General features: G+C 37.6%; 1 protein-coding gene across 2 annotated transcripts in view; it reads right to left on the minus strand.

Moving 5' to 3' along the window:
* Nucleotides 1-16987, minus strand: part of LRBA (LPS responsive beige-like anchor protein) — a 560210-nt gene that overhangs the window by 142031 nt on the left and 401192 nt on the right. For both annotated transcript variants that reach the window (XM_084626698.1, XM_084626699.1), the window contains 2 exons: nt 13469-13609; nt 12105-12224 (listed from right to left, as the gene is read on the minus strand). In XM_084626698.1, the coding sequence (XP_084482824.1) occupies nt 12105-12224; nt 13469-13609 (261 nt within the window). The remainder of the gene's footprint in view (nt 1-12104; nt 12225-13468; nt 13610-16987) is intronic.

The following is a 16987-nucleotide window of genomic DNA, read 5'->3' on the forward strand; positions in this document are numbered from 1 at the left end:
GCACTTAGTGAAGACGCTAACTACACCGACGGGAGAGCTTCTCCCATTGACATAGTGATGTCTACACTGGGGGTTAGGTGGATATAACTATTGTCACTCAGGATTTTCTAAGCCCTGAGCGACATAGTTATACTGGCATAAATTGGTACTGTAAACCAAGCCTTATTCTCTGCAGAACAAGCACAGAGAAAGAGAGAGACATAACACACACTGAACATAGGGTTATATAAATTCTAGCAATTACTGACTACCATCATGGAAGTCTCGGTAGTGTCCATGGAGCTTTGTTATTATAACCAACACATCCAGTGTTTTAGTTTGGTGACATATTTTCTATGTGTTTGGCTACTTGCACTTTGTCTACCACAATGATGATTTTTGACCTATACTGTTTTGCATACATGTAGGCACATATACAGCTGCCAATTTCATACTATTATTTGCAGAGGCTCTAGCAGCTTGCAGAGCATGCACACATCTTCTACCAGCTGTGGCCCTCAAGTTACAGCAACATGGTTGTCTTAAATGGATGTGCCATTACAGGACTCCTGTACAGACTTTTTTTTTCAAAATGTACTTTTTTCACAGTCTCCAAAGACCTACAGCTTGAGAAACCCTACCCCGGAGGTCTTTAATTGAAGGATCCTTGAAAGTTCTCACTCCATTATTTCAAGTATGACTATAATTATAAAACTTCAGCTGCTCATGGTCAGAGTTAGAAGTTTTGAGAGAAAGAGTCACAACGTATTTTTTTGGTCTGGACAGGGGTCCCTAACTTTGAAAATTTGACAAACTCTGCCATAAGGTACCACAACAGACTCAGTGTGACAATGAACTGCAGATTTGCTGATGTCATTTGAACAGACATGACACTTTCACTTGCGGAGAGGCTGATGAATTGGAGGTCAGAAGCAAGAAGATGTCTTTGCAAACTAGGCACTTTTTCTATTTAGCTAACAAAACTTGCAGGATCTTAGGATTCTTCAGCAACTTAGCTTGTTTCTTTACTATTCTGAAAACTCACATCAAAGTTGGGGATTCAAGTATGCACTCTTTCTCACCCTCCCTCCCCAAATCTTGTATTAGAAAGAAATTTTAACAGATAAAAACTAAGTGGAGGGCTAAGGCCTGGGGCCATACTGTAAATTTCCAATGGTTATACATTAAATAAATTTATTTTTAACTCCAAAATCTTATTTATAGTAAAATCATATTAATTTTCAGCCTCCTCCTATGCTTCCTGACCTATTGAAATAGTCTGTTGCCCACCAGGGACACTTCTGACTGACTGAAAAATCGTAAGTTTTAAATGTCAGTTAGGCCTTGTGCCCCCTCCAAAAGTGTATCCATTTTCCAGTAGCAATTTATCTTGTGCAGCTCATCCTTAAGAGCCTGAGGCAGTCCACACCAGTTACAGCAGACAATGAGTAGTATTTTGCTAAAGCACAGAGGCACTTTACCCATGAAATCCGGGTTCAGAGTAACACTGACTCAAACTATGCAATGCTCATGAGTTTAGCCTTGCAGCTAACTCACCAAGAAAACATTTCCGTGCATGAGCATTAAGCTACTAAATGTTTGCTGCCACCAGCCTGATTCAGGATAATGATGAAGGATGAGTGAATCTCCTTTATATGATTCACAAAATACTCCAACACCAGTTATGAATTCAGACACCCATTGCCAGCATAATCTTGCTTTCCCTTACAATGCTAATATGATAGAACACAAAAGATACAAGACTGGCTTCCATTTCAAACAACACCCCCCTACCAGGGGCATTGGAGTAGGAGAGGCAGTTCAATCTGCCCACAAAGACGTTGGATTTCCCAAATTTTATACATGAATATAAAATACATGGTGTTTTTATATATTTTCCCCGTAGTACTCCACAACATGCATGCCGGTCACCAAAGCTTAGGGGTCAGCTAACAGAATGTCTCATAACTCCATGATTCCATGCAATAAATCAAATGCTCATCCAGAAAACCAATTTAAAGAAAGTGCATTTGGGGATGTAGCTGTTAGAGCTATATATTTTTAAATACATTTCTTCTGATTTATCAGGGAGGTAGGGGGAGAGAGGTATAAAGGGAAAAAAGATGGAAGCTCCGTGATACTAGCTATTTCCAAGTGACACTGGAGTTGGATTATCTTATTCCAGCTTGCTCACTTGTGTGTTCTCTCTCTCTCTCTCTCTCTCACACACACACACACACACACACACACACACACACACACACAGTCTTAAAATTCAGGAGAAATACTATTTTTAAAATATCAGGAAAATCAAAGGAGAATGTATCTTTCAAAATACCACAAAGCACTATGCAGTATTTATGGTGCATAATAATTAATGACGATTATTATTTGTATTGTGGTGGCTCTAGGAGCCCCAGTCATGGATCAGGATTCCATTTTGCCAGGTGCTGTACAAAAACAGAACAAAAAGACTGCCCCTGCTTCAAAGAGCTTGCAGTCTAATCACTGTTGTGGAGTACCAGTAAAACCAAATTCGTGAGTGTTTTATAAACACGTATAAAGCAATGTGGTTTAAAAAGTAATTAATAAAGATTCATATTATCTTTCAGTCTTCAACTATTAGAATTCAGTGTTGTACAATGTATAAAACTGACGATGATTGGTCAGTCTAATTATCCCTTTCACTCTTCAGAGGTAACTGCAGACCAACCACTGATTATCAAACAGACTGAAGTCATGATATATAATGAATTTTCAAGATATATCGATTTATAGCTATAGTGTAGTTACAGAAACAAAAGATGACAAATCTTTTCATACACATAGGTGTGTATTCATTCATTTGTAGAAAAAACATAGTTACAGGCATGCCTCAGAAAAGGTAACCTGAACATTCACAAACCTACTGTATTTGACATTGCATTGTGCAACTTAATGCAATCCCAGATCAAGAACATTTTCCATCCTAAAGATTGCAGAACTCTCCTTATTTGCTATTTTATACAGCAGCTCAAAATTATCTGCACTGATAGTCTAAGTGTAGTTAACAGAGTCAAAGTTCATGTCTGTCCAATACTTTAAATGTAGTTTTACAAAATTAAGTATGCTTTTTATTCATCAGAACAGAATACTAGGCTCTGGATAAAAAACATACGTTTCTCATTTTTAAAAGCATCAGTGCTGAACTGATAAGTAAATAACGACAGAGCAGCTTGGCATTTGCAATTTGCACTTTCTTCCAATTTACCAACTAAGTATGAATTTGCATTGCTTAAAGATATAGGTAGGAAAGAGCTAGGTAACAAGGTTTAATGCAATGCATCACCTCTTGAAATCAAAATTTGAAAGGTTCAGCCAAAGGTTATACTGCAATTCATGATTAGTCTGATGCTTTGATCACAAATCCCAAGGCTTTCATGGCACAATGACAAGGATTGGTTGTGACCACACATATGCTTTAGCTTTCTTTATTGAAGTGTGATACCAACTGACACAAATTACACCAAAGCTAGCCCATATGATTCTTTTGGGTAACTTCCAATGCCTCCAAACAAGATACTATGCCTACCAAATTACATAAGGGCGACAGAAAAAAATAGTTCATTGCCAATTAATTATTTGTATTTATTTTCATAAGGAAGCCAACATAATTCCCTCTTTCAACTTTCTATTCAATGGCTCTAAATGTTCAGTAACTTCTCAACCAGGAAGAAGAGTAAACTCCTTTTACTTTTTTGTTCTCTGTCTCAATATCTCCTGTTGAAGCTGTTCCACTTTGTATAAATGCTCACATATTCAATGGAACAAGGTCTTGCAGTTGGGGGGTCTCACATCCCAGGTGAGAGTCCCAACCAGAGAGCTATAGAATCAGTCAGTCAGTCACTCACTCTTTCTCAATGAGTGATTATTCATTCAAAGTGGAACAGCTTCAACACCAAAGATGGAGACACTCTACCTTCCTGCCTGATAATTCCTCATAGCCCAATGGTTAAGGCACTGTCCTGGAAGGCAGAAGAACTGTGTTTGAGTCCATGCTCTATATCAGGCAGAGTGGGGACTTGAACCTGTCTCCCCCACATCCTGGGTGAGTGCTCGAACCACTGGGCTATTGTGTAAAAGACCTCCTCCTCTTCCACAGTTTTTTGTGAGAAATGATTGACCTGGTTTAGATGCCTATCTTCAGGAGAGGAGTCCCCAGGGCAGAGAAGTGCCTCTGCAACTAACTTCCTCCCATTAGGCCCCACCCCTACCTATTAGCTGGGTTAGGTGGCAGGTTCCTTCCCCACTCTGAACTCTAGGATACAGATGTGGGAACCTGCATGAAAGACCCCCTAAACTTATTCTTACCAGCTTAGGTTAAAAACTTCCTCAAGGTACAAATTTTGCCTTGTCCTTCAACCGTATGCTGCCACCACCAAGCGTTTTAAACAAAGAACAGGGAAAGAGCCCATTTGGAGAAGTCTTCCCCCAAAATATCCCCCCCAAGCCCTACACGCCCTTTCCGGGGGAAGGCCTGATAAGAATCCTCACCAATTTGTACAGGTGAACACAGATCCAAACCCTTGGATCTTAAGAACAATGAAAAAAGCAATCAGGCTCTTAAATGAAGAATTTTAATTAAAGAAAAGGTAAAAGAATCACCTCTGTAAAATCAGGATGATAAATACCTTACAGGGTAATCAGATTCAAAACATAGAGAATCCCTCTAGGCAAAATCTTAAGTTACAAAAAGACACAAAAACAGGAATATACATTCCATCCAGCACCGCTTATTTTACCAGCCATTAAACAACAGGAAATCTAACGCATTTCTAACTAGATTACTTACTAACTTATCATGTTGGCTTTTGTGAATCCCATTCTTGAGCACCTAACTATTCCCATGCATTGTATAAGGAGCTTGGGTGCCTACCTCCAGATTGTGGATTCCACTAGGCAGCAGGTCACCTAAAAGTTTAGCATTGCAATGCTGATTCTAGGTCTCTTTTATGGATCCAGTCTTTAGCAGCTGTTCCCACACCAGGGCCTACTACCGAGACTACCGCTTTTCTGAAATTCACCTGTTCAAATGAGCTCTAGCTGGTCTTTAGAAGGACTTTTCAGGTTACCACCTGACTCTTGCCCCACAGCCTCAGAAGAAAGGCAATTTACCCATCACAGGTGGGGCTGTGCCCATCTCACAATAAAGGGGCCAGATACCCTCTGACAAGTGCACAAGAAACTTTTAAATCTAAAGGGGAAATATGATGAATATTCCAGATGAAGTCTGGGCTTAGTCTTTGACTTTGGTTAGAATCTCACACACAAAGTAGTGAAAGTAATGACTGTCTGAAAAAAAAGTTATATATTTTTAATAATGAAGTGATATAAGATATTCCCCTTAATTGCAGAGATTTTTTGCTCCACCCCAATTCTATACCTTTTTCTTTGATCACAGTCACAATAATAATATTTAATACACATATACAAATATTTCCATTTCAATGTGTTTCAGATAATTTAATCAGCCTTGTGAAAGAGATATCATTCCCATTTTATATATGTAGAAGCTGAGGCAGAAAGAGTGAAGAATTTGTCTGTTAGACTGAATACAGTAAAAAACAAGCTTCACAAAACAATCTTACCCACAGTGAAACGTAGCCTACATAAAAGACGAGCACTTAAATTACTGTAATATATTTAAATGTGCACAAGCCAGTCATATTAAGTGCCCTGGGGCATCATTTATAATTTGGGAAAAAGTTTTTTGTATGCGCTCTTCAGAAAGCATACAGCACACTGGAGAAATAAACATTTTGGAGCTATTCAGAAGTTTATTAAACATTGCAAAACATTTTCCAGAGGAACTGAGGCTAGAACACAATGTAGGCTGTTATATGAAGAAATATGGGGAAATTCTGCAAGGGCAATAACACCATTTACTTTGTTGCTCTCGGTTTAAATTATTTAAATTTAAATTATTCATCACTTCAGTTTTGTATAATTTGCACACACAGGTATAATAATGGAAATAGTTCCTAAGAGAATATGGCATTTTCAATATGCCATTTGCACTCAGATACGATGTTACCATGGGATTGTTATAAGAACACAGATGTAAAATTAGTTGGAGCCTACATTATAGCACATGACAATGTCTCCTTACTAAGAACACTTTAGTTTTAGATTCTTTTCAAAAATACTGAAAAAGGGTGGAACCGCTCCTTCAAGTAAATTGTTTTGTTAACCATACCAGCTTAAGAAAAAAAAAATCTCAACACTTCCAGCAGCTAAGCATGTCACAGGGGGTTCAGAGAACAATAACTAATCAGACTCACTTACGAGGAAAAATTAAGAAAGCTAAAAATGCATAGCTTGGCTAAAAGACAACAAAGGAGGAACCTGATCACCTATAAACATATGAAGATTATTATTATTTTAATTACATTAGCACCACGGGCCCCAACCACAATTAGATCCCCACTGTGCTGGGCACTGTAGTCTGTAAGTATACAGAGTTGCTTCCTTCAAGTATAAAGATAAGCTATAGGTAGAAGGCAGTAATGCAAGGGACCTACAGGCATTTAGCATAAGAATATGAGGCCTATAAGCCTTAGCATAAGTTAGTTAACCAGAAGCTGCCAACCCTCCAGGATTTGCCTTGAGTCTCCCAGAATCAGCATTCATCTCCTGGTGACTACTGAAAGCAATCCAGGAGATTTTAATGGGATATTTTAAGAAAATGACATTACATCATGTTGGAGGAAAAAAATCTCCTGGAATAGCTTCAGTCAGAGTTAGAAACCTTAACTAGAAGTGAGATTAGGTCAAAAGCTATAAAATAGAATGTGTGATAAACAAGTATGCTTAAAATGTTGACAGATAGCTGCAAGAAATTAGTTGGATTACATTTTGTGTATTTTACAGTAGGAACATCAGCAGACGTTCAACCGCAGGATTGCTAAAGTAACCAACTGACTTATATACTAATAAATCTGAGGTCTTTAATATACTAACCTATAGGATAACGATGCCCCAACATTATCAAAGTGACAAAGTTTAGATATGGACAAATGAGGCCAGACATCTTTAAGAATATTTGTGGTGGCCAGCAAACCGTAGAACAGGATTAAGCACGGCCTAGACTGTAGAGATCTTTTGGAATGCCAGAGATAGGACAGAATCTTCATGGACCACCACTTGTCTCACCATCTCTGGCTCTCCACAAGGATGGTGTGCATATACTCTTGTTATGACGCTGAATGTTAAAACTGTATTATATTATTGCTGCCAACTTGTTTGGGTGTTTAATAATTGCGTTAACAGAACTATTGCAAAGTCAGAAGCTTTTTCCTAAGTGTGAGTGTTGCCACTGTGCACACTGGGGTTCCCAACTTAATAGTAATTCTACTAACACTGGGGCTGATTTTAGGACTAGACCCTACCAAATCTTAGAGTGTTAATTGGGAATTTTTAAGTAATCAAGTTAACTAAAACATAATCAATAGAGAAGGCTACAAGAGACAGTCCTTGCCTCAAAGAGTTTACAATCCGAACAGATAAGACAAAGAGTAGATGGGGAAGCAGAGAAGCCAAGTGACTTCTCAAGGTCATGCAGTAGGTCAGTGACAGAGCATGGGGAGAGAACTCAGGTTTTCTGCATTCCACTTCAGTGCTCTGTCCACTGGACAACACTGCCTCAAATATAAATAAGATATATTTGCTGTGGTACAAAGAGATATAAATAGGTAATATTAAAAATGGAACATGCAGCCTAGAAGAAAAAGCTTCCAGACTGAGCTACAGAAGACATGAAATAGTGTCCCATAGAAGGTGGTGAAAGACCACCACTTGAGACATTTGAAATTAAACTGGACACTATACCACAACATGTACTTCAGGAAATTTGCCTGCATTGGTAACCAAATTGCCTGGATAAATATGAATATATCTTGAGCACCATCACACTGAATGCTGAATACAGGATTTAAGAGACTCAGAGAGGCAGTCACAGTATGGAACATCTTCACTGTTCCTCCTTGGATGGAACGGTCATGTTTTTAAGGGTCATTCTAGATGTGTTTATGTGTTGGGGAAGTCTAGGGAGAGATTAAGGAAGAAACAGACACACTTTACATTCTTCCCTATTAAGAATACATCTCTTTGTAAAGGATTTCCATCGCTGGAACTTAAATCCTCATCTTCAGCTGAGAAAATGTCCTGTCCTGAAAATTAAAGCTTATCCCTGGGCTCTGTCCGATAGAATGTCCGCAAATGACTTAAGCATTCTCAGTGGATTGCGAAAGGAAAGATAGTGTCTAATGGGAGGAAGTCAGAGGTTACTGAAAGCAAGGCCCAGGACCCTGATATGCATTTGATGTTGGTTACCAATAAACAGTTATTGAGTAACCAATATTATAGTTATTGAGTACAGTGTACCAATGTGACGAGCTCTTCTTGACTTGTCCAACTCAGGAAGGAGCTACAGCAAGCTGGACTAGTCTGAGCTTTTGTGTGGCCTCTTCATTCAGCATCATGAACAAAGAATTGAAGTAGTCCAGTACACAGATGACAAAGACTAGGAAAACTGACCATGTCTACATCCAAGAGGAAGAATAGCAGTCTCCTAGCTAATGAAAGATGTAAAAAAAGCATTTCTCATCACTGGTATGGGCACACTAGTGAGTTTAGCAGAATTCAGACTGCACAAAGATCTTGAAAATGAGAAGCCAGATACCCTTGCTAGAGAAGCCATCATTGTTTCTGCCACTTCTTCAAAGTACTTCCCTCTTGCTATCAGCATAATCTCTGCCTTTCTTGGATAAAAGATTGGGTCAGCTACTTTTCATACACAGATTCATTGAGTGTTGTGGTGAAAGTGTTATCTGCTTCAGAGAATAAAATAAGAACTGGGTCTCATGACATATGGATGGTATTTAAATTCATGATTTTCCCAAGAGGTCTAATACAGATACTAAAAACTAGAGGAATAAGTTCTGCTCTCATGGGACTGCAAGTGTGAACATTTCTGTGGAAGAACAGATGCCATCACAACTCTATGGAAATCTAGCCAAAATCGAAACAGAGCAAGCTCAATCCCACACACCAATGGGCCAGTAGTACACTGTGACGTAGATCTAAGGCTTTTTATAGATTTAACAGTATTAGAATGGATATTTGTCCATTGTCTGGATGAGACAGTTTACTTTAATGAGCAGCATGATTTCCACATCATATGAAGTCTGATTTGGGTAGGCCAAGAATACTGGTGGTGTTCAGCTGCTAAAACTGGCTTGCCACGACTTTCTCAAAAACTGGACCTGGGACAGATTGTGTAGGAGTCTTTTTCTTTTCTAACTTCTGCATTTCTATGAACTGTACAGCCAAGGACTGAATATACACCTTTAGGTACTTTATCCTTTGATGCTGTAAGGGCTGATCCCTCCAAAAGAAGGTGGGGATGGAACTTGATTGGACAATGTGAGGAAATCCCTACCGTTTCTGGGGAGGGATGACTTCAGTTCCCTTTGTTCTTAAATCAGATACCTCTCAACCTTTTTTCTACACAAAGTTAATGATAATAAACACATTTTCAGAGATAGTCAAAGCTGATGAATAGGGCCCTACCAAATTCATGGCCACGAAAAACACCTCATGGACTATGAAACCTGGTCTCCCACTGTGAAAACTGGTCTTTTCTGTGCTTTTACCCTAAAACTATACAGATTTCAATGGGGGAGACCAGCGTTTCTCAAATTGGGGGTTCTGACCCAAAAGGAGTTGCAGGGGGGTTGCAAGGTTATTTTAGGGGGATCACAGTATTGCCACCCTTACTTCTGCACTACATTCAAGCTGGGTGGCCAGAGAGTGGAGACTGTTGGCCAAGCGCACAGCTCTGAAGTCAGAGCCCTGCCTGAAGTAGTGCAGAAGTAAGAGTGGCAATACCATACAATGCCATCCTTACTTCTGCACTGCTGCTTTCAGAACTGGCGACTGAAGAGTGGCGGTTGCTGACGGAGGGCCCAGCTCTGCAGGCAGCAGCACAGAAGTAAGGGTGACAATACCATACCATGCCATCCTTACTTCTGTGCTGCTGCTGGTGGCAGTTCTGCCTTCAGAGCTGGGGTCCTGGCCAACAGCTGCTGCTCTCCAGTTGACCAGCTCTGGAGGCAGTGCCGCCAGTGTCAGGAGCAGCACATAAGTAACCGTAGCAGTACCGCAAACCCCCTACAATAACCTTGCGACCCCTCCCTCCCCCACATACACACACACACAACTCCTTTTGGGTCAAGATGCCTACAATTATAACACATTGAAATTTCAGATTTAAATAGCTGAGATCATGAAATTTATTATTTTTAAAATCCTGTGACCGTGAAATTGACCAAAATGGGCCATGAATTTGGTACGGCCCCACTGATGAGGTATATCAAATTCAAAATATCCTACTTCTCATTAGTTGGACACCCTCCTCTCAGAAAACTTTGAGAATTATAGAAGTGCCTGGGAACAACTTAATAGTAAGAACTGTATTCTAAACTCAGCTTAAAACTGGGCATGAATTCCTGCTTTTCTCTAAAAGCAGATGGGCAATTGATGTGAAATTTCACATGTGATAGTTTTATGCCCTTTGAATTTTCTGTGTAGTTTTTGTTTGCTTTCTCTTCATACATTTTTAATAGGAAGTCTTTGAATTTGGGATCTGGCTGAAATATTTCCATGTCGGTCCTACTTTTCAATGCTGAAAGATTTATTTTAAAAACATTATCTACACAAAAATTAGTAGAGGTGTGAATCAGTAGTAGTACTGGTGTAGCGGGTAGTTTAAAAAATTGGATGTGGGATCAGTTCTAACTGTTATTCATATTATTATTGAAAACATATGGATTGTGCACCTAAACCTGAATGACTGGGCAAAAAAACTTTTCCACAACACGAAGTGTCAGGAGCTACACTTTTCTGACAGATTTGTATCTTACAATGGCAACGGATTCATACACAGCAGCTCACACAAAATCTCCAACTGGTTGCATTTCTAATCCCACACAGATCCATGCTCAGTCACCCTGCCCCATCTCCACTTAACCATTTAGTAAAACAAACCAAGAAATTAATACATAAAAAGAGTTTCACCGTGAATCAGTTAGGTTTGTTACATATATAAACATATATCGCACAAAGTTACCTATGCAAGAAAGTGAACAGTGAAACCACCTAACAGTACACTCTACTCCTCCACCCAGAAAGTAGAAACTTCACTATTACTACAACTAATACCACCAGGCACCGTGTCCCAATCTGTGCCCCCATCCCACCTCAACCCTGCCCTTCCCCTCCCCTCCCCAGGTCCAGATCTTGTATCCTCTGCATTTGAATCAGGCAGCACTCTCCTCCTTGTTGTCCGGTCCGAGGGAGGGTGGAAAGTGTGTCACTGACTGCAAAAGGGAGAGTCATTCTACTCTCAGTTCAGGCATCTGGACCTAACTGAGCCCACAGAAGCCCAGAGTTGCAGTTACAGGGAATGTGGTTCTGAGCCCCAGGCTGGAGCATGCTCAGTGCAGACACAATCTTTGGGGAATTTAAATGATAAAATCTAAGATGTGAAAGGTGATTTTTCAGAGGCTTATAATTAGGCCAAATTTGGTGGATTTTCCTGGGGATGGCAAAAGGTCCCTGACAAAGTCCCTGTTCCAAAGGAAAGGGGCATTAAAACATTTCAAAGAAAAGGTCACCAAATTTTTTTTAACATGGGCAAAACAACATTTTTGTCCTTGCCCTGTTCTTTGAAATGGCTCAATTATTTTGACCGCAATTTTTCAAAAAAATTCAACCAGAGGGAGACACCCAGCATGGAAAATTTCAGCCCAAAGGATAAAAGTTTGGCAAAGTTATAAGGAACAGAAAACAAAGACTAATAATGGGAAGCGTCAGGCAACTTTAGTAAGCGGTACTACCAGCCTTGCCTACAAAAAAAAAAAAAAAAAAAGTTTGCAGGGTTGTAGCTGTGGTGGTACTAGGAGATCAGAAAGACAAGGTGGGTGAGGTAATTTAGGCTAAACAGAGCTCTTCATCAAGTCAGCACTTATATAATACAGTGCAATATGTGTTAACAGCTTTCACAAAAGCCAAAAACAGTATTTTACCTTGATATCAGAAGTGTCACGCTGGCTGTTGCGCCATGCTCTTGAAATTGATGAAAAAGTTCTATCTGCATGGTCAAACTTCCCGCCTTGTACATGTAGGAAAAATGTTGTAAAGGGCTCCTATGAAAGAAAAAAAAATGAAGTGATACTTTTTGAAAGAAATGTGATAAAAATGGCAATTGCAATGTCTGAAGTTTAGGGTTACTCTTACTTCATTTCCTGGTGCATAAGGTTAATTGGGACAGGTTATTTCTGCTACCCACCTGATGAATAATTCAGCCATGGCTGTTTTTGTGTGTGAGTAACCCTTATTTCTACTCTGCTGTGCTCAATGTAAATTAAGACAAATAAAAGCTTGTAAAAAATGGAAGGGAAATATTTATAGATCAGTCGTGACATGAATTGCTTTTAAACACATTAAGAAGAAAAAGCTGAATATTTTTATTATCCAAGGGTTTGTGTGGGTTGGTTTGTTTATTTTTAAATAAAGTGTTTCCAAAAATAATTGCATGGCTTAATCAGCTAAGATTTTTTTCTTTTGTTTGTTCAAGTTTATCTATTAATGCAATCAAATATTTAATACTTAATGTAACTTTACCATTGTTATGGCTAAATCTGTAATTTATGATTTAGAAAAGAAAAATGTTTGAAAGATTTAAAAGCCTCCTCTTAGTTAAAGAACACTTAAGCACATATTAGTGGGTAATTGCTTGAAATTAGCTAAGCACTATAAATTACTTCAAGGATTTATGTATGCTTGTACCATTCTAACAAGCTTTAATTAATGATGTGCTGCTAATGCTTTCCCAAAGAAATTACTTTCTAGAAGATAAATCACCTTTCAATTTTACAGAAACATGCACTGTTTAACCAATATATTGTCAATACGTTGCATCCACAATGTTACCTGCATATATACTGCAGCATCATTTAAAACAAATATGACAATGTAAAATCTTATGAGCATCTTAAGATATCTGATTTTAACTTTTAGGGATGAAAATTAAATATGTTCGTAAGAATTTTAAATTTTTCAGAGTATGCCCCAATGAAAAAAATCATGTGAGGAAGAGAAGTTCACCCTATTTAATGTAATACAATGAGGTCTACTTGAAAAGCATATTTTAAAGGGAAAAGAGCTTTTATACTGATTTGAGAAGGCTACCCTATAAAAATTAAAACATGATGTTCAGAGTTTGCAACAGATTTTATCCTTGGAAATTGAAACAAGTTGCTGACAATCAATTACTTCAAAATCTTAATTGCCTTATATTCTGTTGGGTTTTAATTTACTCATGGTTTCTGATTATTTGTCGCTTTCATTATTATTTAAAAGAAAATATATTTTTAAGGACTGTACTTACAATTCTCAACAACCAAGTGAGCGCAAAACTTGCAGTTGAGTAATGAGTGCCATAGTGAAACTTTGGAACCTGATCATCTTCCCATGATTCATATCGCTCTGCGAAGAATGCTGCTCTCTTTGGATTTAGAGCACCAATTGGCTAAAACAAAGGAGACAATCACCACATCATAATCATAACCAGTTTTCAGTGTCTTTCCAAACAGAATTATTAGCATGCATGCAAATATGTTGTCTAGGATTTTTTTTTCTTTTTGTTTTTTGCAAAAGCAGACAGAGTTGATATGTGAGTGAAGAGAAATGTGGATCTCAAACTTGGATAACATACACACAGGTGATGGAAGAAGCTGTTACGTTCCATCAGTATAGTCTAATTTCGGTTGAACACTGATCATCACTATCAAGCATTTCACAGCAGACAGTATTACACAAAGTGGATCCTAGGTGTGTGATGTTTTGTAGACTATTGAATGAGTTGTGAGCAACAGTTAGAAACATGGCTTTGGACCTTGATGTTTTAGGAAAGGTGTCAGGCTGACCAAGAGTGAGAGGGAATGTCAAGTGTAGGTGGAATGTTGATATTAGAACTAGTGTTTGATTTTTTGTTTGTTTTCTTGTTGTTGGTGCTGTTTGTTTTGTTTTTTTAAATGGTAACTCATCCCACAAGAAATTATACCTAAAGAATAAGATTTGTCTGCACATAATGCAGGAAAATGAGAAAGACAAATTATATCAGAAAGTATTGATATCAAAAATCAAACTAAGTTAATTAAATATGCAAAATTACCAAAAAGACTTACCACATTTTTATAAACATTGCTAAAATGGGATTTAATTAATGCAAAATACAAAGTTTTGGTATACATGCCATGTGTTTCTTCAATGGGATTATTCCTATATCAGGATTCGGTGGTCTTTTAATTGTTTTATATGTATAATACTTTAAGAGGTCTGAAATATTTTGGTACATATGGGCAATATTTGATACATTTCTACTATATGTACAGAGACTGATATAGAATACTGTTTTCTTATACCATTAAATTAAATGATGCACATGTAAACAGATTATGGAAGTGCCTGGTTATAACTGAAGAATACCCTTGCAGAAAAGATATTTTCACATTTATCATCTTACTAAAATAAAATTAACAGATATAGTTAACAATACATACAAGATGAGACAAACATTCAAGGTAAAGCTTCTAAGCAAAAGTAAGAAACAATAATACAGCACTGAGTCAGTGAAAACAGAGGTTTCCTTTGGTTAGATGTAAAAAATAATTTAAAATCTAAGTAAAAAAATGATCTCCATTGCCGTATTTATAATTTTGGAAATATTTGGATTATCTGATTACTACTATAAAAGTATATTTTTACTTGCAGATGGCATCTGATGTACTATATCAACTGCAAGTAGTTTTTCTTCTAGATAACAGATCAAACAAGGATTTAAGATCTAATCTTACTTAAAGCAGTTTTCACTTTGCAATTGGATAAAGAAAACATCTTAGGTTGATTACTATTTTTGCAGTTCACTAATTTGAAATGTAACCCTTTTAAAGGAGTGATTGCTTGCAGAAAAGGATGTTATCTGATTTAGCAAACATATTCCAGGGAAGAATGCAACTGACTCCAAGAACTATCTTTTTTGTTACAGAACCATTTTGGAATCTCCATCTGCACAGATTTTCCCTAAAGACTCAGCTATGCTGGAGGGGAAAAAAAGAGAAATAAGATCATTCGTAAAAAAACTGTATGAATGAAAAATAGAATCAGTGCTGTATCTATATAGTACTGTAGCATTTTAAGTATTCACTTAATTTGCTCCTATTTTTATTACCCTGCAAATGAGCATGCCCCAAATCAATAGTTATAGAATTACATTCCTTGAATATAAAGCTAAAACCAATTAGGATTGATTTCATTCTCTTTTGAAAAAATGGTATCATGCAGAGATCCATACAGCTAAAATCCACGGTATTGATTCTCACTATTATTGTTACAGTTGGTTTCTTAAGCCTGCAACAGGACAACCATCAAGACATGCCACATTTATTTTCAAGCAAATAAAAAAAAAAAGTCCCCAAATGACAGAAAGCTTAGGGAGGGGGAAAAAAAACAAAAACAACGAACCACAGAGCTGTGCACTGACAATGATACACTATCAGCTTACTCAGAGAAGTTACAGTGGGAATACACACATTGAATTATACATTACACGAATGCACTGATTTATTGTGGTAATAACATCCACCTCATTAAAAGATTCTGCTTTGCTGCAGTCGGAGAGCTACATATTGTTTACTGCTATAAATTAATGGCAGTGCACAAAACACTGTGGAACCCCTCTAACAATAGATCTGTAATGACAGTGCTGTATATCACAGCTTCCTCAGCAGCTTCATAATAAAATGGAGACAATGTATTGGTCTAATACATTCTACCATGCTGGCCCATATTTTTCTGACAACTGCTTTAGCAGACAAGGTGATTCAACAATGCTATAAAGTGCTGTAAACCGTTAACTAAGCTTGAGCCATAGAGGAAATCATTGTATAGTGGCTGTTCAAAAATCCTCCCAAGGCTGAACTTAATTAAAAATGTTAATCCAAATTTCTCAGTAACGCATATATTTGGAAACAAATAGGTAACCGTTGTTAACTACTGAGGTTGGGGATGATGGCTGATTCTTCTTCCTATGGCAAAAAGAGGAAATTCACACGAAGCTATGTAAATGTACTTATAGAAATGATGGGAGCAGAGTTGCTCTCTAGCCAACATGGTTTCCCTCCAGCTACAAATCAGAGAAAAATGACAAACTGAAAGCTATAGCCTTCATCCTCAGTAATTCCATTCTTTGTTGCTGCAATGGATGGAATGGAAGAAGTAGATCTTAGTCTGTAGATTAAATGACCAGATACTCCTAGTAGTGTATGAGGAGATGCAAAAATATGGTAAGTAAGTTTTTGTTTTGCTTATTTTAAAAGAGTTAATGATCTTGTGCTCAACCAGAGGTACATACAAAAGCTATATATGATGGGAACATGGAGACTCCAATCTTCCCAGGAATATTAAACTTTTAAAGTGTTCTTGGTGTAGCAGTATTTTTTAAACATAATTTTTGGTCTAGAATTGAATATAGCAAATCCCAGTCTTCGGATCACTTTAAATTTCCTTCCTTTAAAATAGACTAAAGCAGATTTGGACTGTTGAAAAACAATCAATTACAATGTGCTGATATTTGGTGGTTTTGCTAATTTAAAATATGCCTTGGCACTATGGTGTGTTGCTGTATTCATTAGTTATGAATCTTCTGTTGATTTTACTGGTTTACATGCTGTACTTATTAGAGCAGTTACACATCTTGCCGCATTTTCAGGTACAGAAGCCTTGTCTCAGAGTCAAAGACCATTATCAGAATGCTATTTGTACACTTCTCTCATCTAGACAAATATAAGACTTTTCACGGTTTCTATCACATAAGCACACATTCTAGAGTACAACAAAGAAAAATAAT

Source organism: Lepidochelys olivacea, assembly GCF_965140295.1.
Source record: "Lepidochelys olivacea isolate rLepOli2 genome assembly, chromosome: 4".
In the NCBI taxonomy this organism is placed as follows: Eukaryota; Metazoa; Chordata; order Testudines; family Cheloniidae; genus Lepidochelys; species Lepidochelys olivacea.